The sequence below is a fragment of the Dipodomys merriami genome, unplaced genomic scaffold (assembly GCF_024711535.1).
Source record: "Dipodomys merriami isolate MVZ:Mamm:240054 unplaced genomic scaffold, mDipMer1.0.p SCAF_10, whole genome shotgun sequence".
Taxonomy (NCBI): domain Eukaryota; kingdom Metazoa; phylum Chordata; class Mammalia; order Rodentia; family Heteromyidae; genus Dipodomys; species Dipodomys merriami.
Window position 1 is genome coordinate 1,460,387 of NW_027202271.1, and position 20,579 is coordinate 1,480,965.

General features: G+C 38.2%; 1 protein-coding gene across 12 annotated transcripts in view; it reads left to right on the forward strand.

The window, feature by feature from the left end:
- Ccdc91 (coiled-coil domain containing 91) overlaps positions 1-20,579 on the forward strand; it is a 200,792-nt gene that overhangs the window by 90,131 nt on the left and 90,082 nt on the right. For 10 of the 12 annotated variants that reach the window (XM_070038098.1, XM_070038163.1, XM_070038179.1 and 7 more), the window contains one exon: positions 6,005-6,082. The exons of the other annotated variants lie outside the window; for them this stretch is intronic. In XM_070038098.1, the coding sequence (XP_069894199.1) occupies positions 6,005-6,082 (78 nt within the window). The remainder of the gene's footprint in view (positions 1-6,004; positions 6,083-20,579) is intronic. 12 annotated transcript variants of the gene reach the window in all.

The window sequence follows — 20,579 nt, forward strand, 5'->3', positions numbered from 1 at the left end:
TGAATATATATTGAGTTGTACCTACATAGTATTTAAGGCTATGATTAGAGTTTGCAAAAGTTTGAATAACTGAGCACTAGTGGCTCACATTTGTAATCTTAGCTACTCAGGAGTCTGAGTTAAGAGGATTGCGGTTGGAAGCAACCTCAGCCATGGAAGTCTGTGAAACTCTTACCTCCAATCAAGCAGCAAAAAAGTTGGAAGTTGAAGTATGGATAAAGTGGTATAATATCAGTCTTGAGCACAAAAAAGCTAAGGGAGAGCTCCTTGGCCATAAGTTCAAGCCTGAGGACTGGCACATACACAAAAAAGTTAAAATAAAGATCTGAGTCTGCATTTAGAAGTTGGGACAAAGAGGAGCCAGTAGAAGAGATGGATAGGGGTATTGCAGGAAGATAATCAAGTTAGACTCTTAAGAATTGAAGAAAGACAAAGAGTTTTAAGTAAATAAACCATTTCAAAAAAAGAAGCAGTGGGAAGGCAAGCAGAATTTTTTAATCTTGACATGTTCTTATGTAGATTTACAGTAGCCAAGATAGCTAGAAGGAAAATCTAAAACACCTTCTGTGATGAAAACACATGATGGTTCGTATGTATTGCAGTGCACGGATTGGTAGCGCTGAGAGCAATAAGTCATGGATTATTTTTCACATCTGTGCTGGAGTCTAATGGGGAATGTAGAGACTTTTAATTATAGTCCTAAGAGGACCAAGGCATTATTATCTAAAGCACAGTTGTTCATAGTGGGCATGGAGGACTTGGAAGATAGATCTGAGGACAACAGAAGAAGTAGTTAAAGGATGGGGGGTCTCGTTCTCTTTAGAAATACCCAGAAAAAAAGTAGCCATCCCAAAGTGTAAAGCCACAGCATTAAGAGAATTGGTAGGAAGTGTAGCACAAGACACTGAAGAGTATGGCAAGGGAGGGTTTAGATAAAGCAGGCCTTGCAGCACTGTTCAGAGTTATAAAGTTGTCTCACCTTATAATAATTACAGGAGAAGGAACCCTTGTGTGGAGTGCCTCTGGGTTCATCTTGTTTTCTAGTAAGGGACGTGGCTCCTAAAAGTAAACTGAAAAACCTGGGGTGCAACTCTGTAGACAAAAACATTTGAAAAATAAGATAATGTACCAAGTGTTCCAGAAGTCCCAGGGGCCTGTGGCTCATGCCTGTAATCCTAGCTACTCAGGAGGCTGAGATCTGAGGATCACAGTTTGAAGCCAGCCCAGGCAGGCAAGTCTTTGAGACTCTTGTCTCCAATTAACCACCAAAAAGCTGGAAGTGGAGCTGTAGCTCAAGTAGTAGAGCACTAGGCTTGGGCAATATAGTTCAGGGATAGTGCCCAGGCCATGAGTTCAAGCCCCAGGATTGCCTTATGCATGCACACACATGCATGTATGTATGTACACACATTAATAAAGAAGTAAAAATGATAGTTCAGAGAAAAGGTAGAATTCTCTTCCATCATCCTAGCTTGAGATATAATTAGCCTATAAATTGTCTATATTTAAGATGTCCAGAGAATACTTTGATCTATATGGATATGATGAAATGATTATCACAATCTATAACACCAAGTCACTTTTGTCTGGTTTGTGTGTACATGCTAGTTTTGGGGCTTGAACTCAGGGCCTAGGAGCTGTCCTTGAGCTCTTTAATAAAGGCTAACACTTTACCACGTGAGCCCCAGCTCTGCTTTTTGTTTTTTGGTGTTTAATTCAAGATAAGAGTCTCATGGACTTTTCTGCCCAGGCTGGTGTTGAACCAAGATCCTCAGATCTCAGCCTACTGAGTAACTATGATTATAGGTGTGAGCCACTGGTATCCAGGTCCAAATCACATATTTGTGTGTGTGTGTGTGTGTGTGTGTGTGTGGTAAGACCATTAAAGATCTACTCTGTAAGCAAATTTCACATATACAGCATATTAACTTGTTAATACTTGTGCTGACAATTAGATATCCAGGACTTATCCATTCACTGAATGTTTATATCCTTTGACCAGTGTCTTCCCACTTCCCTCATCACCACCCCCAATTCCAGGCAGCCACTATGCTACTCTCTGTTTCTGTGAGCTTAATTATTTTAGATTTTACATAATAGGGAGATCATACAATATTTATCTTTTTCTGACCTGGTTCATTCTGCATAACATAATGTCTGTAAGTCTCATCCACGTTGTTGAACTTGCATGGCAGGATTATCTTTTTTATGACTGAATAATGTTCCTCAGTCTGTGTGTGTGTGTGCGTGTGCATGTGCATGCCAGTCTTGGAGCTTGAATTCAGGGCCTGGGCACTGTCTCTAAGTATTTTTTGCTCAAGGCTAGCACTCTGCCACTTTGAGCCACATCTCCACTTCCAGCTTTTGGTGGTTACTTCGAGTCTCATAGGCTTTTTTTTTGCCTGGGCTGGCTTTGAACCATGATCCTCAGATCTCAGACACCTGAATAGATAGGATACAGGCGTAAGCCACCAGTGCCTGGGTATTTTTACTGTGAATTATGCTTCAATAAATATGAGAGGACAGGTTTCTGTTTTGATAGATTCCATTTCCTTTGGTTGTATACCAAGAGGTGAGATGACTGCATTGTATGAAAGGTCTGTTTTTAATTTCTTTTGAGGAATTTTGTATGATTTGCTTATAACTACTAGTATACATTCCCACCAAACAGTACAAAAATGGTTTCTTTTTTCTATATCTTTGCTAACACTGTTTTAACACTATCTCATTTAAAAAATGCTAACCATTCTAATAAGTGAGAGGTAATAACTCATTGTGGTTTTGGTTTGGTTTTCCTTGATATTTAGTGATGTTGAATGTCCTTACAAAACTTGTCCTTACACAAATTAGTGTGTATCTTCATTGCAGAAGTGGCCAATTGCAGTTGAATTGTTTGTGTGAGTTCTTTTTCCTTGCTATTGAGTTGTCGGATTTTTTTTTCTTTGTCCATTAACTCCTTATTATTTGTGGAATTTGCAAGTCTTCCTTTGCTTCATAGTTTGCTTTTTCATTTTTCTTCAATGAGAAGAATCTTTTTATTTTTGATGTAGTTTCATTTGTCTATTTTTCCTCCCTTTCTTCCTTCCTTCTTCCCTTCCTCCTTTCTTCTCTCCATCTTCCTTTCTTCCTCCTTTCCTCCCTCCCTCTTTTCCTCCTCCATTCCTTCTCCTTCCCTTCCTGTTCCTTCCTCTCTCCCAAGTTCTCCCCGTTTCTTCTTCTTCTGAATATCTCTCCTCCCGCTCCTTTTGAATTGAAACCAAGGCCTTATGCATGCTGACCATGTGTTCTACTGTTGAGCTCCACTCCAGTTCTTATACCTACACCGTTAGTGTCATATCCAAAAAAATCACCAAAAACAACATTGTTTGCTTCTAGTAGCTCTATGGTATCAGTGTGTTCATTTAAGTCTCTATCTACTGCATTAAATTCTGTGTGTTGTAAAATGAGGATTGTTTCATTCTTCTATAAGAGAATATCTAGTTTTTCTGGAACCATTAACTGAAGAGATTATCCTTTCCTAACATATGCTTTTCATTCTTGTGTCAAGCATTAGTCCACAGTGTCACATGTGTTTCATTCTGGGCTCTGTAGTTCCCTGTATCTGTTTTTATACCATTGCCACACTGTCTTGGTTACTGTGGCTTTGTAAAGTTGTTTGACATTATAGAATGTGAGGCTTCTAGCTTTCTCTTTTATTCCTCAAGATTAATTTTACTATTTGGCACTATTAGAAGTTTATGATTACAAGAAGGGCAAAGGTGGCTCATGCATGTAATCCTAGCTTCTCAGGAAATTGAGAGCTGAGGATTGTGTTTCAAAGCTAGCCCAGGTAGGAAAAAGTCCATGAGAATCTGACCTTCAGTTAACCACCACAAAGCCAGGCCCTGAGTTCAAGCTCCAGGACTGGCACACAAACAGAAAAAGAAGTTAACTGATTACCAAATACATGAAAAATACGATTGCAGTTTTGATAGAAATTGCATTGAATTTGTAAATTGTATTGGATAATATGGACTTTGTATCATTTCTTCCATTGCATGACTAGACAATGTCTTTTGGTTTATTTATAACTTATTTAATTTTTTTAGCAGTGTTTTTCACATTTAACTGTATAAAACTTTTATGTCCATAATTTTATTGTTTTCAAAGTCACTTGTACTCTGTTTCTCTCTTTTTCTGGATAGTTTATTGTTAATTTATAAAGCACAATGATTTCATTTTTGATATGTTAATTTTGTTTCCTGAACTTATAGTGAATTTCTTAGTTTAGTTGTTTTGTGGTACAGTCTTTAGGTCTTCTATGCATGGGATCACATCCTCTTTAAAGATACAGTTTACTTCAACATTTCTAATTATTATGATTTTTATTTCTTTTTCTTGCCTAATTACTCTTATTAAGTCTATTACTTTGAAAGGCAGCAGTCTTGGTGAAGTCTTCATTTGTCTGTTTGTGGTAAAATAATGTGATGCCTGGGTTTTCCTTCCAAGGTAATTGCAAACACCTGTGTGTTCTGGTGGGGGGGGCTAAGCAGAAGGGAGGGGGAGAGTTGGGGAAGACTGAGACTTCTGGGACTTGAACTCAGGGCCTGGGCACTGTCTCTGAACTTATTTTTTTTAAACTCAAGACAGCTTTTTCCCACTTAAACCATAGCCTCAGTTCTGTTTTTTTTGTTCTTTGTTTGTTTTGTTGTTGTTCATTGGACCTAAGGGTCTCACAGACTTACCTGCCTATACTGGCTTTGAAGTATGATCCTCGTATCTCAGCCTCCTGAGTATCTAAGATTGCAAGTACAAGCCACTGGCACCTCATTCTGTGCTCTAGTTTTCACTACAGCACCTCTTAAACAATGGAAACTTTTTAACAAATTGCTTGCTGCTCTGAACCATAGACTGAGAATCATATTAACAAAAGTGATCTTTCCTGCACATACCCATAGTTATCCTTTATCATTAGGTTGGTCACTGGGAAACAGTTATTTGGTTTTAATAAAACAAGTAAAAAGACACACCCAGAGAGGAATTGGATGTTGATAAGAGAGTAGAACCTCCTTTATCAGGGAGATAGATGATTTGTTCTTTGATGAAAGAACAAATTGTACACTGCATGGTGAGACTGTAGCTAAGGTTTGATCAGGGTACACTCATTCAGGGGTTCAGGCTGATAAAAGCCATTTGAAACAATGTGGCTTCGGTGGTTTTCCTGGGCACCACTGTCAGGTAACCAAATGGTAAAAAGCAAGAGAAGAGGGGCTGAATGATGGGAGTTGTGTGTGGGTTTTGAGGGGCTCATTACTTAAGCTTACCTTGCCACTTTATCCAAATCCATCTCTGTTTAAATCTGTCCATGTCCTCTTATTCCTTTCTGTTCTTTTGGGCCATATTATAAACCCTTACATGTATTAAGTGTGTGTGTGTGTGTGTGTGTGTGTGTGTGTGTGTGCGTGTGTGTGTGTGTGTGTGTGTGCGTGTGTGTGTGTGTGTTTACTCATACATGGATTTATTCCTTTTATCTCTTCTCTGTTTCCTTCCTTCCTGTTTGTCCGTGGTTATGTTGTAGAACTTTCTAGTGAAATCTAGACATTCTCTGTAGGAAGTGCATATGCTCCGAAGTAAGTTCATCTGTTCCATTTTCTAGGCAGGTAGAGTTTGGGGCTGGCTAGTCATCTTAATCTAGTGGTTTTTAAATTGGAGATGTTAGAAACACCTGCAGAAATAATAAAATAATGAAAATAAAAGCCTTGCCAGCCTTGTTGCTGATCCTTGTCAAGACTTGCTAGATGCTGGGGTGTCCTTACTTTTCTATGTAAGGCCTTCTTTTCTGGTTTTTATTTTCTTTTACACTCCCATTAACTCGGTGCCTTCCAAAGCTTTTAAACATAACTTCCTTTTGAACATCCTTTTTCTCTTTGGGTTTGTCCCTGGAAATCACAGCCAATGGATTTTATTATTTTGCCAACAAAACAGAAAAAAACAACTCCTGGATTCAGTTTCTTTTTTCTTTCAGGAAAAACATAAACAAGAATTGGAAGACATGAGGAAAGCTGGTCATGAAGCCCTTAGCATTATTGTGGATGAATATAAGGTAGAGACTTTTACTTATTCTTTCTGGAAACCTTTAGGAAGGCCTTCAGTGAAATACACAGGCATGTGGCAGCATATACACATCTCAGAAGCCTATTTTGGCTCTGTATCATGGCCACAGGCGGCTGGACCAAAGGTATACTTGGCCTCACAATTCTAGTTCATACTCATGTAGGCCCACGTGACTTTGGGCCTGAGATGAGGCTGAACCTCATGGCAGAAAGGGAAGACAGAATCAGGACAAGGTGCACTTGGGGTACTCTAGCAATGACCTACTTCCTCCGTAGGCCTCCTTCCTCCTCACAATAACACCATGAAATTCTCAGTCCATCAACTGGCAAGGGCCCTGGTTCCATTCACTAACCAGAAGTTTATATATCAGCTGTCAGGACACACTTCAGAAAGAAAACCATAAAAACTGATTTAGGTTTTATCTAGTCTACAAAAGTAAATTGAATGCATATCTGTGGATTACAAGGTAATGCTAGATATTACTGTGCATTTGCAGTACACAAAATGTCAGAGAGTACAAGATCACCAGGTAAAGGAATTTGAACATAATATGCTATATATTAATTGTTAATTAATTAATTGCTATATAGTTCATATAAGTAATTAGTTCCTGTCTTGTCTTTTTTTGTCTCTCTGATTTGATTCTGCTTCTGTGTTACAGGAAAAAAAGTTGTCCTGGTATAAATCTGAAACAAAATATTGTACCTTCTTTTCTTTTGTTAAAACAAGTTAGGCTTTAGATACATTTGATTAAGAGAGACTTGGAGGAAAAAAAATATATAGAAGAAATAGGATATATATATATATATATATATATATATATGTGTGTGTGTGTGTGTGTGTTATATATAGTATGTATACATAAATATATAACATATTATATATAACACTATTTTATCTCTCTACCACATAAACTTAATTTTAAAACAAATTGAGAGATTAGTATTGAATACATTTTTTTAACCTTAAATTTCATGTTAGATCATTTTTTTTTCATGTCATAGGAGTATAATTCTTGTTAAAGTCAAAATCAAGCAATTCTTCTCAGAGATTATCATTAGCGGTGGGTGTGCATATGCCCATCATATTTACATACACATATGCTCTTACTGTGCTTTTAGTTTTAGGGTTTTTTTGGTGTGTGTGTATGTGTGCAGCCAGTCCTGGGCTTGAATTCAGGGGCTAGGCACTGTCCTTGAGCTTCTTTTGCTCCTGACTAGCATTCTACCACTTGAGCTTTTAATTGGAGGTAGAGTCTCATGGACTTTCCTACCCAGGCTGGCCTCTTCTTCACAGCCATTAGATCTCAGCCTCTTGAGTAGCAAGAATTACAGGTATGAGCTGTCTGTGCCCAGCCTCATGTTATTTAGTTTTGCTTTCACATACAAAAAACTTCTCCTACTCAATTGCTACCTTTTTTCCTTCATGGTATATTTATTCCATATGACTTGGAGATGTTTTCATGTCAGAATTATTTTAATAACTCTTCTTTAGTATTTCACAGCATAAATATATTTCATGGTTGATTATTACAACTAAAGGTAAAAAAATCCTAATTTTGGTATGGAAACATGTTTATCATAGATTGAATGGCTTCACTTGATTTGATGGAAAATAGTGGATAATATACTATCAAAAGCTTCTATAATCATTTTAATAAAAGTAAAGAAGTAGATCTGATAAAAGTAGAAAAAAGTAGATCTAGAATGAATTTAAATAAAAATGCATACAGAAACCCTAGAACATTGAAATAGTTAGATATGTCTTGGGACATGAAAGCTCTTTTCTCCCCATACTTATAGTTGTATGAAGGGACTTAATTGTGACTTGTCTATTATACATACAGTGTACAGATTCACTGCCTTCTATCATTCCCTTCTCCCGACGTGCCTAATCAATCTCAGAAATGTCATTTTGGTGACCATATCAGACTACTGAGATGCTAAGAAGATCATGAAATCTGCTTTTTTCAGTTTCTTTACATCTTTACACACAGAAGTGGGGAATTCCACAAGTGTTTACAATGTGTTCTAGTCAGCTCCCATCTCTAACAGTCTCCTTGCCCTCTTTCCCTTTCCCTCAAACAATGTTATCAGGTTTTATAGTTGCAAGTCATCTGTTTTAATGGTACTCAGCCTCCTTCATTCCCCTCCCTAGCCTAGTTCCCACCTCTGCTAGTAATCATCTCCCTCCAGGATTCAAAGCCCCAACTCCTTGGATTCACAGCATTTTTGTTTGTTTGTTTGTTGCCAGTCCTGGGGCTTGAACTCAGGGCCTGGGCATTGTCTCTAAACTTACCTTGCCCAAGGTTAGCACTCTACCACTTGAGCCACAGTGCCACTTCCAGCTTTTTCTCTCTATGTGGTACTAAGGAATCAAACCTAGGGTTTCATGTATGCTCGGCAAGCACTCTACCACTAAGCCACATTCCCAGCCCGATTCACAGTTTTTCTTGAATTTCATTGTGCTGTTTTCATATAGAGTTATAATATATTACAAAATTGCTCACCCAGTTTTATTTTTTCTGTGTTTATACATATAAATAATTATGTATATGGATATATACACATATATGTCCACAAGTATGTATGACTTTTAGATTTAGTTTCCACATATGAGTAAAAATATTTGAGCTTGGCTTGCCTTGTTCAATATGATATTCTCTAATTACATCCATTTCCCTGAAGATGACACAATTACATTCTTTCTAATCCCTGTGTAATATTCCATATTGTATGTATGTTCATGTATGTATATATATATAACACACATTACTTCATCTGTTCATCTGTTGTTGGGCACCTGGGATGATTCCATCATTTGCCTATTATGAAGAGTACTGCAGTAAACAAAGATATGCAGGTGTCTTTCTGGTATCTTGATTTACTCTCCTTGGATATAGGCCCTATAATGAGAACAGGTCATCAGGAAGACCTGTTTTTAGTCTTTGAGGTGCCTCCATACTGACTTCCATAGTGGTTACATTAGTTTACCTCAACTGGGTGAGGATCCTGTTTCCTGCATCCTTACCAGCATGTGTTGTTTGTTTTCTTGATGACTGTCATTCTGACGGGTGAGTTGAATTTTAATGTAGTTTTAATTTGTATTTCCTTTATGGCTGAGGATGATGGAATATTTCCTCATGTATCTTCTAACCATTTGTATTTCTTCTTGTGAGAACTATTTATTCACTTAATACAGCTTGCCCATGTATTGGATTATTTGTACTCTGGTTTTTTTTTTCTTCTCTCAATTCTGGATATAAATCTGTTATTTATTTGCAAAGATTCATTCCCTCCCCACTCAAAATATGTTTCAGCTTCCTGTGATATTGGCTTCTGTTTCTTTGGGAACAGTTGTCTTTCTGTTTTTTTTTTTTGTTTGTTTGTTTTCTTTCGGTCATGGGTCCTGAACTCTCAGCCTGGGCGCTGTCTCCCAGCTCTTCAGCTCAAGGCTAGTGCTCTACCACTTGAGCCACAGCACCACTTCCAGCCTTTTCTGCTTATGTGGTGCCGAGGAGTCAAACCCAGGGCCTCATGCATGCAAGGCAAGCACTCTACAACTGAACCACCTTCCCAGCCCGAACATTTTTAATTAAATATAAATACTTGGCATTTCTTGTATTTCTTTTTGTAACTTTTCTCATGAGACATAAGTAAGCTCATCAAAAAAAAAAAAAAAACCAACAAAACTTCAGGTTTGTCTTATACAAAAAATTTACTCCTGTTTTTAGATGTTTTCTTGTTTTGCATTTAACATATTGACTGTGATGTATTTGTGTATTTAGTTTTTAATTCTCTTTGGAAATCATTGTTCTTTTAACATAGATAACTGATTTTTTTCTAGCCATGTGTTCATAGGTTTTCTCCTAGTTCCCCTCTCTTTCCTTGTTTTTCTTCTTTTGTGTTTATGTTGGTTTGCTTAATGTGGTCACACATTCTTTAGCTCCTATCAATTCTCCCCTTACCTCTCCCCCCCTCCCCTGCCCTCTTCTTCTCTCCTCTCTTCTCTCCTCCCTCCATCTCTTTCTCTTTCTTTTTTCTCTCTCACTGCCTGTCTCTCTCTCTCTTTTCTTTTGTCTTTCGTGTGTGTGTGTGTGTGTGTGTGTGTGTGTGTGTGTGTGTGTGTGTGTGTGTGTATGTGCGAGTGTGTTGGTAGTAGGACTTAAGCTCAGTGCTTGAGTTTTATTCATTAGCTTTTTTGCTCAAGGCCATATTATTTGAGCTACAGCTTTACTTCCTGCTTTTTGGTAGGTAGTTTGGAGATAGCTGTCTGCTCTGGCTTTGAACCATGATCTTCAGATTTCAGCTTCTTGAGTTGCCAGGATTACAGGAGTGAGTGACCAAGTCTCTATTCATTGTTTTTTCCTCCATCTGTCCTTTAGAATGAGCAGCATTCATGAATATTTATTCACATTTACAGATTCTTTCTTCTCTTACTCAAACTTGGTGTTTAGAACCTCTGTTGAATTTATTACTTTTATTATACATTACTTTGGTCCAAAAATTTTCTTTGGTTCATTTGTATAATTTGTGTCTTTATCAATACTGTGTTATTTTATGAGATGTTACATTTTTTTCCTTTTAGTTAATTGGTTTCTTTTAGTTCATTAGTTCAAGCTTGGTTTTCTTAAATTCCTAGAATTTTTTTTATTTCTTTATTTTCTTAAATAAAACCAGAACTTTGACTGCTCTGTTTGCTAAGACAAACATGGAGATCTTTAAAAAGACTCTTTCCATGCCTCTTATTTGCACTGGGCGTAGGACATACTTTTGTATTTCTTTCCTTTTCTCCTTATTTTCTTTCCATTTCTTTCACTTTTGTGTGGAAAGCTGAACATCGTTGGTTTTATACTGTGATAGCAGGTGCTCATACCCATCAATCTTGGATTTGTTTTATTTTTATTTGTTTTATTGTATTTTTATGCTTGATTAGTGATTGGACTGGGCTAATCTGGCGAGGTCAGTGTATCCATACCACACAGCCTCTCATTTTGCTCTAGTTGGTCAGTCTTGGGTATGGACTTGAGCTTCTGACTTTTCCGTAGGTTTATACAGCTCTTACAACCTGGTGGTTTTGACCCAGTAGTTGCATTAACTTTTATCATGTCTTTACCCATTCATTACTCTACATTCTGTTCCAGTGGTAGTCAGCCCCTTCAGCAGGAGCTTTTTGTGCTGATCTTTGAGGCTTTTTATAAATCTTTATTAGAGAACTTCTTTGTCTTTTTTCTCTGGTCTTTTTCTCCTTCTCCTTTCCCCCTTCCCCCTTCTCCCTTTTTTCTACCTACTTCCTTCCTTTCTCTTTCAAACTAGGAGTTTGAACTCAGGGCCTGGGCATTATTCCTTAGCTTTTTCACTTAAGGCTGACGCTGTACCACTTGAGCCACACCTCCACTTCCGGCTTTTTGGTGGGTAATTGGAGATCAGAGTCTCATGAACTTTTCTACTGCCTGAATATCTATCTAGGATTATAGACTGGAACCACCAGTATCTGGCAAAAGAACTTTTATAATATTCTTGGGCCTTTGAAGGCTAGAATGACTAATTTCCTCATAGGTAATTACTTCACCCAAATCTTCCTTTTGAAGCTGGACCAAGGGGAGAACGGGAGGAAGGACTTGTGCTATGTTTGCCAAATGGCTGCCATCTATCACAAGTATAGATGCTACACAGTCCAGGTCTTGAAGAATGAGCTCTTCTAGTTTTGCCTGCTGGCGACTGTCTCTGGAGCTGAGCTGAGCTGATGCCTACCTGAGGATGCCAGACCCAACAGTTGCTCTCTAGAGATGTCAAGCTCAGAAGGATCCAGTCCTTCCCTACCTACATATTCCATATCTAGAGATTTTGTTTCTACAGATTACAATGAATTCAAATAGTCAAGCTTAAAATTTCTTTTTAGGATTTGTAGAAATAGTATTAGATAGAAATAGATGCATAGAGACTGTACACAGCAATTCCTTTGTTTAATTACTTAAGGATAACAAATAAAATAAAATTGCCTTAAGTATAAAACAGAAAACAGACTTAAAATTACTTTAAGATGCTACATATGGCAACTTTTCTCATAATGTTTAATTTTCTTTCTTTTTCTCCATTTGTTCTATGATTTACAAAATCTTTTATCTTGATAATTAACTACAGTAAAGTTGATTTAAACCCTTGAAAACTTCACACAGGCATACCACATTTAAGCAACATAAGGATTTTCTTTTACTCATTTGCTTCAGCTTTTGTCTTGAAATTGTCATTTCCTTCTATCTGCTCTCACCTCAACTTCATGAGTTATTAATAGCCATATAGACTGGTGCCCATGATACAGTGGTGTTCTTTTTTTGGTGTTTGTTTTGTTTTTAGGCAAACATGAGTCATATATAAACATGTACATATATAAGCTCAATATATATATGTTTTATATATATGTTTTAAGAGGAACATTGAGCACATTTTAATGCTCTCAAATTTTAATGGTCCTCAAATTTTGTAGCACATAATCAACATTGTTTTGCTTTTCTAAAAAAAAAAAAAAACAACAAAAAAAGTACCACCAAGCACTGGTGTCTCATGACTTTTGTAATCCCAGCCACTCAAGAGACAGAGTTGAGGATCCCAGTTTGAAGCAAGCCTAAGCAGGAAAGCCCATGCAACTCTTGTCTCCAGTGAACCAATGAAAAGCTGAGAGTAGAGGTATGGGCAGAAGTGGTAGAGCTCCAGCTTTAAGCAAAAAAAGTCAAGCAAGAGTACAAGGCCTTGAATTCAAACTCCAGTATTGCCTCCCCCCCCCCCCCGCCTCCCCCCCCCCCCCCCCGCCAAAGAATTATGTTAAAAATAACTTTTATTTTCTCCTTAATGTAGGGCAATAGATTACACTAATAAAGAATTGCTTAAGTGCAGGATTGTCAAAAAGGCCTTGTCACAGGCTATCATACCTGGAAAAAACTGCTTAAACAGATGCAACTGTGTTACTTAAGGAATAAGATGAGTTGTCCTTTTAAAGAGAAATTATCTTCTTGCACAGATGTCTTTTGTTGTTTTTTTCTCATATACCTTTGTAGACACAGATTCTATGAATACAGTGCTTACAAATATGTGAGGGAAGAACATTTGAAATACTAGTTCCTTCTCAACATGATTTTTCTCTTTACCCTAAATAGCTTTGGGGAAGAATTGTCCACCAGAAAACTTTCATTGACATGGTATGTTAGAATTCAAAGTCATAATGTCTGCTAACATGTTGTAATACTGAGGGGAAAGCACTCAGGAAGTGAAGCTCAGAGGGTTCAGAGTGGCTCACTCCTGTAATCTAGCTACTCGGAGGCTGAGATCTGAGGATCATGTTTCAAAGCTAGTTTGGGCAGGAAAGTTCAGCAAAAAAAATCAAAAGTAGGGTTGTGGCTCAAGTGGTAGAGGACTAGCCATGCTTAGGCACAGTGGCCAGACCCTGAGTTCAAGCCTCAGGACCTCCCACACACACCCCTCTTCCCCCCCCCCCAAAAAAAAAGAAAGAAAGAAAAGAAATTCCACATGTCCTTCCTATTTTAGCTCACTTAGAACTCAATTCATTACAAATAAGATGGAAATGTATCATCTGCTTTACATTTTCCTTTTTGACAGTATCCTGAATCTTCTTTCATCAAGGCAATAATGGACATCATGTTTTTCATTTTTTTAAAAATTGTTAATATGTTAAGGCATATGTTATATATATATGTTAATAATTGTTAAGGCAAATCACAACAAAACAGATGGGCACAGTGGCTCCAGCCTGTCATCATAGCTACTTGGTAGGCAGAGGATAGAAGAGTTGGCAGCACTCCATTTTAACTAATGGCTAGGTGCAGTGATGCATGCCTGCCATCTCTGCTTATTCCAGGAAACACAAGCAGGAAGATTGCAGACGAGCCCACTTGGGCCTAAAAATGAGCCCTTACCTTGAAAATAACCAGGTGAAAAGGTGCTTGAGGTGTGGCTCAAATGGTAGATTACTTGCCTAGCACACATGAAGCCCCATGTTTAATCTCTGATATTGCCCTGTCCTGCCTGCCTCCCCACTTTGTGATTTGAAACTCATATACAAATTTGTAAATCCCATTCTGTAATGACATTTATTAAGTATTTTCTTGGTTCGGGATCACTTTATTCAGTTTGGAATTCTGTTTCACCATCTATTGTTTTTGTTATTATTTAAACACCAAGAATTTTGTGATCATAACAGACAGGAGGGGTATTGAAACATTATTAAATTTTGTCTTACTTTCCAAATTAGTTGTAATGCTGATGAAACAAGTGTGTGTGTGTGTGTGTGTGTGTGTGTGTGTGTGTGTGTGTGTGTGTGTGTGTGTGTGTGTGTGTGTGTGTGTGTGTGTGTGTGTGTGTGTGTGTGTGTGTGTGTGTGTGTGTGTTGCTACTGGGACTTAAACTTGGAGGCTTTTGCCCTCCCTGGATTTTTCCACTCAAGGCTGATGCTCTACTGCATCACCTTGAACCACACCTCCACTTCCAAGTTTTTGCTGGTAGTTGGAGATAAAGAGTCTCATGGATTTTCTTTGCCCAGGCTGGCTTTGAACCATGATGCTAGATATCAGCTAGGATTTCATGTTTGAGCCATCAGCACCTGGCCAAAAAAAAAAAAAAAAAAAAAAGTCTTTAATGTTTTTTCTTTTTCTTTTTTCTTTTTTTGCAAATGCCTGATAAGTTATAATTACAATGATTTAGCAAGGGATGGGCAGATTCTCTTCTGAGTCTTAGAGCATTTTTTGAATACCAAATTAGGAAACTCTGAAGTTTTGCCTTAATAGGCACATGAAATTTCTGCTATCTCTGGTGAAAAATGGTGCAAAATGGCTCTATAAAGTTGCTATGAGATCATCTTGACTGACTTTTGGATACTAACTTTCCATGTGAAAGCCACTGTTCTCTTGATAAGTGTTGTTTTTACTGCACATGTTAAATATGCCTTAAATTCTTTCTGGTAAGGGTTGCTTTGAATTTTAACAATATAACATATGCTACATGCCAGCTTAAAGTATCACATGACTGTTGTATTCCATTTTTCAAAAGCATCCACTTGATGGTGTTTTATTTGAACTTGAATTGTTTGTGCTGTTTTCTGAGGGAGAACATATTACATTCAGGAGACCAGCTTTTCCCAGGGTGTCGAATTACTTGTATTATATAAAGTCCTTTCCCAACACAGGAGAAACAACTCTGTGTTCCCTTCTTTTGATATTTTCCCTTGATTAGATTGCTATGTTTTCTTGTCCAAAGACAGGAAAAGTAAAAATGAAGTTCCATGAGATCTGACTGTATCTTTACTTGAATTCATCATGCTGTTAATCCAAAGGTATGAAATAAATTTATAGCTTCAGTTATTTGGTTGAATCAGGATTCTCATAAATTCCGACTTTTATCATATGATCAGACTTTTCCTGGACAACTAGAGATGTTTATCATTGCCAATAAAGTTTGGCCCCTTCAGCATACTATATACTAGTGATTGGTTTGGAACTAATGACTTGGCTTATCCTTTCATACCCTCCCACCAAACTTAGCCTCAGTGGAGCACTGAGAAAGCTTTGGTAGTTGAGGATAGCTGTTGTGTGCCTCTGAGTTCCCTGGGCTGAGCCAGAATTTTGCATGCAAGGCTATTCTTGTGGTTTTTCTACCCAGGCCAAAACCAAAAGACTTTGGAAACTTTGCAAGGAAACTTGTTCTATTATAGATTTAAGGCTTACATTTTATTGTTACTGAATAATCAACCTGATAGTTGAAATGTCCTTCCTCTCTTCCTCTCTTCCTTCCTTCCTTCCTTCCTTTCTTCCTTCCTTCCCCTTTCCCTTCCCCTTTTCCCTTTCCTTTCCTTTCCTTTCCTTTCCTTTCCTCTTTCCCCTTTCCTTTCCTTTCCTTTCCTTTCCTTTCCATTCCTTTCTTCAGGTGGGATTTGAACTTAGGCCTCACTTTTTTTTTCCTACCCCTTGAAACATCTCCTCAGCTCTTTTTGCTTAGTTGTTCAAATAAGATCTTGGGAATTTTGCCCAGGCTGGCTTAGAACTTGATTCTCCTCCTTATACCACCCATGAAGCCTGGATTAGATATGACCTGCCACTCCCATCTAACTTTTGGTTAAAATTGTTATTCTTTGGCTCTCTACTTCCTGAGTAGGTGGGATGACAGGAGTTAGCTTCCACATCCAGCCCTCTGTTCTCTTTTGAGGATCTACAGAACAGACCTTTAGAAAGAACTCCAAAGATGAAACGTATTAAAATGGGTAGAGTTTGCTAGGTATTTCCTAAGACATAGTAAACCTGCCTTTTCCCCCTTAGCAAGTTTTTGCCCTATAAAACATGCTTCAGATGTTATGGATTCCTCTTTTAGATTGATATTTATGTATAATGTTTACAACTGAACGTTTTTTATCAATGTCTTATTCTGTCTGGGTATGGTTAATCATTGATTTATGCTTATTAATCACAGACAATCAGACTACTCTATTATGTCTTCTAAAGTCTATAAATCCATAACTGATGATATTGTCTTTATTAGCCTTTATCAGTTTGACATGCTTTGATGGAGTTGAAAGAGTTTATTTTTCTGTTATCTAAGCTTCCTGAGAAATTTCAATCCCTGATACTAACACTGGAAGAGAGTTTATGTAGTAGGATTATGATCAATGTGCTAGATCATCTATGCAGCCCATACTCTTTCATTTTTCCAGTAATAAAATCATTGACAAGGTCTGTCCAGACTCAGGTATTTTCAGTTGTCAAAAGTGACTGAAAAGCATTACTTAGACTAGTGGAATAATTGATATATTTGTGTTATACACTCATGTATTCATTAGCCACCAGTTAGATAATTACTGTCAGGCTATTCTTGTAGCTTTTTCTGGTAGAGAAAATGAACTGATAAAATTGTGGCTGTGTGTGTGTGTGTGTGCACGCGCGCGCGCGTGCGTGCACGCGCGTGCATGCATGTGTGCTGACTGATTCTGGGACTTGAACTCAGGGTCTCACACTAATTCCCTTTTTTGCTCAAAGCCTTGAGCACTCTATCACCAAGTCACAGCTCCATTTCTGGCTTTTTTCCAGTTAATAGATCTCTTGCATTTATCTGAATTGGCTGCCTTTGAACCACAATCCTCATATATCTCAACTTTCTGAGTAACTAGGATTACAGGACTGAACCACTGGCACTGGGCCAGAACTTGTGCCTTAGAAATAGAGTTATTTGTCTAAAATGTCTGCACTTCTGATTTGTAGTGGGTTGATTGTCAAGCTGCTTTATAGGAATGAAAAAGGGGTTCCATGTGAAGACTCATCATACATGTGTCTGGTTAAGTCTGAGTCAGGGCACTCTGGAAAGGCTAATATATTCCATTGCAATATTCATTGAGTCAGTAATTAATTGTGAGCTGAGCAGTGGTGGTTCACACCTACAATCCTAGCTACTCTTGAGGTTGAGATCTAAGGATCATACTTTGAAGACAGATCAGACAGGAAAGTCTGTGAGACTCTTTTCCCCAATTAGCCACCCAAAAAGCCAGAAATGGAGCTGTGACTCAAGTGGTAGAGTGCCAGCCTTGAGCCCTTAGGCCTAGAGTTCAAACCTCTGATCTCCCTCTCATAGCTGATAGCTTTTCAGGGTAAGGGAAAGTTCATTTCTCTTCTTTGAGATCTATATTTGATGAGTAATTTTAAGGGCTATATTTTAATGGTCTTGAGTAATTAAGAAAAGCTATGTTGATCCCAACTTGAATCCACAGAGCATGAATTTCATAAATACCTCCCACCCCCCAAAAAGGAAAAGGGGAGGAATTTAAGTCTTAAAAATCAAGTGGCAGCCAGGTGCCTCTGTGTCTCATGCCTATAATCCTAGCTACTCAGGAGGCTGAGCTGTGAGGATCCTGGTTAAAAGCCAGCCTGGACAGGCATGAGACTCCAGTTAACCACAAGAAAAAAATGGAAGTGCACTGTGGTCAAGTGGTAGAGTACTTGCCTTGAGCTGAAGAGCTCAGAGACAGTGCCCAGTCCCAGAGTTCAAGACCGAGCAACAACAACAACAGAAAATCAGAAGTTGTTGTCAGGTACTCATGCCTGTAGTCCTAGCTGCTCTAGAGGCTGAGATCTGAGGATCATGATTCAAGGCCAGTCCAGGCAGGAGACTCATCTACAATTAACCACCAAAAAGCCAGAAGTAGATGTGTGGCTTAAGTGGTAAAGCATCAGCCTTGAGTGAAGACACTAAGTGGCAGTGTCCAGGCCCTGAGTTCAAGCCCCAGGATCAGCAAGGAAAAAAAAAAAGTAAGTTTTTAGGACAATCCTATTTCAAAATATCATTCCATATGTGAAGAAGTAACATGTTATTATGATTTTAGAATTTCTTCTTTACTGCCTGAGAAGCAGCTCTGTTTTTCTCTGTACTTATTCAGTGAGAAATCAGAGACACAAAGAAGCCCAGGCCTGGATCAAAGGCACATAAACAGCAGGAAGTGTTGAAATACAAGCCAGGTCACTGGGCCTTCATGCAGGCCCATTCAGCATAGTATCCCCTTCCTTGGAAATCTCTGTCCTGGATAGTGAAGCCAGCTTTGCTGTCTGCTGCCAAATGTGTCTTCCTTCCAGGGCTCTCTGATTATTTGAGAAATTGACATGTGTATTTCTTTTTCTGTATTAATAACCAGGTACTCTATTTAATCCTTTGAAGGATTATGAGGAGATTGTTCCAGTTAGATTTTTTTTTCCTTTCTTTTTTTTTCTCTTTGTAACCAAAACTCTCTCTGACTCAAGTCACAAGGACAAAATGCCGTGGCATTCGAGGGAGAGGCCGCCTTTGCATGTGGCAGCTTTTCAGAAGGTCGAAGTTTCTGGAAGGAAGGCATGCAGAGGCTCTCTGCTGTACTTAATTTTAGAAACGTCTTAATTTTAATGTGTTGTCCATGGCACAAAACAAATTTTCACTGGGAGACTTTTGTGGTGTTTGAGGTAACAGCTCTTATGTTTCTAGAATCTCATCCCCACCAGGCCAGCAGGAATAATTCCCTCTGTCCTGGAGATTTTCTTTGGCATTCCTGGCTTCCAAAGTACTTTATAGCAATGGCTAGACGATATTGAATTTCCATGTTTAGATCTACACCCCAAACTTTCACATTTTTCTTTTTAAATTGCATAGTAACACTGAACTATTACTGAAGTTCATAGAAAAACCTGAGATTTTCTGTGACCTTTGCAAATGCTTGAGATCTGTATAGCTATACATTTCCACCAATCTCAGCCAGACCTTGCTTATTTCTATTATTATTATTATTATTATTATTATTATTATTATTTTAATGAAGGAAAAGGAAGAGAGAAACCTTGGTTCCATCATTCAGTTCCAAAAGTTCAGTAATAGTTTCTGGCCTGCGTTTCTAAAAAAGAAATTGGATCATATCTATTATTATCTCTCCTAAGACATCTGGTGTACACTTTTTTTTTGTTTTTAATGCTAGTTTCAGGGCTTGAACTCAGGGCCTGGATGCTGTCCCTGAGCTTTTGTGCTCAAAAATAGTGCTCTACCACTTAAGCCACACCTATTCTGTCAGGCTGGGTAGCCAGAAACCATGAGCTTAAACTTGAACTGGGAACTATGGTAGAATGCCTTAAATACAGATTGAAGTCTGTCCCAAAGAATAACAAGACTTTTACAGTACCTCTGACTTTTATATCACCTCTCTGATTTGTGTGAGTGTGCATGCACCCGTGCGTGTATGCTGGTACTGGGGCATGAACTCGGGGCCTAGGTACCGCCCCTTTGTTTTTCCCTCAACTCTGGCACTCTGACTCTGGACTCAACCTCCTCTTCCAGGTTTTTATTGGAGATAAGAGTCTCAGATTTGTCTGCCCCAGCTGGTTTTGAATGGAGACCCTCAGACCTCAGTTTCCTGAGTAGCTAGGATTACAGGCATGAGCCACCCATGCCCAGTAGAAGTCTTTTAATTGATGTGTTCCCTGTGTGCTAAAAGAAATTTACAGTTGATTAGAGAGGAGACAATTCTTTCATTGTCTTTTTATACTGTTGAAGAAGCCCAAGCTTCATTGTGTCTTTTGTGTCTGTAGAGAAAATTACAGAGGAAAACAAACTAGGAAATGTGAAAGCTAATGCTAATGTTTATTTTTAAACTAAAATTAGGAGATATTTCAGGGAAGTACTTTGTAAAGTAAATATAGGGTTCTGTAATGAGTAATAGAGAAAGCCGTAAAAACAGGTGACTGTTATCAGCATATATTTGTGAGCTCATCCCTAATGGTTCATACTAAGAAGGAAAAGACAGTTTGGGGAAGTGACTTATTTGTTTTGTAGGGCACAAGTGTCCCCATGTTTAGTATGCCTTCTTGTGGTATATGAGGTCTTGTAGCACCTGGCACCTTTCTGTCTTACCATTTACTTTCAATCCTAAACTCTTCTGTACTCATTTTATTTAATAGTCTCTATGTAGGTGGGGAGCTCCTA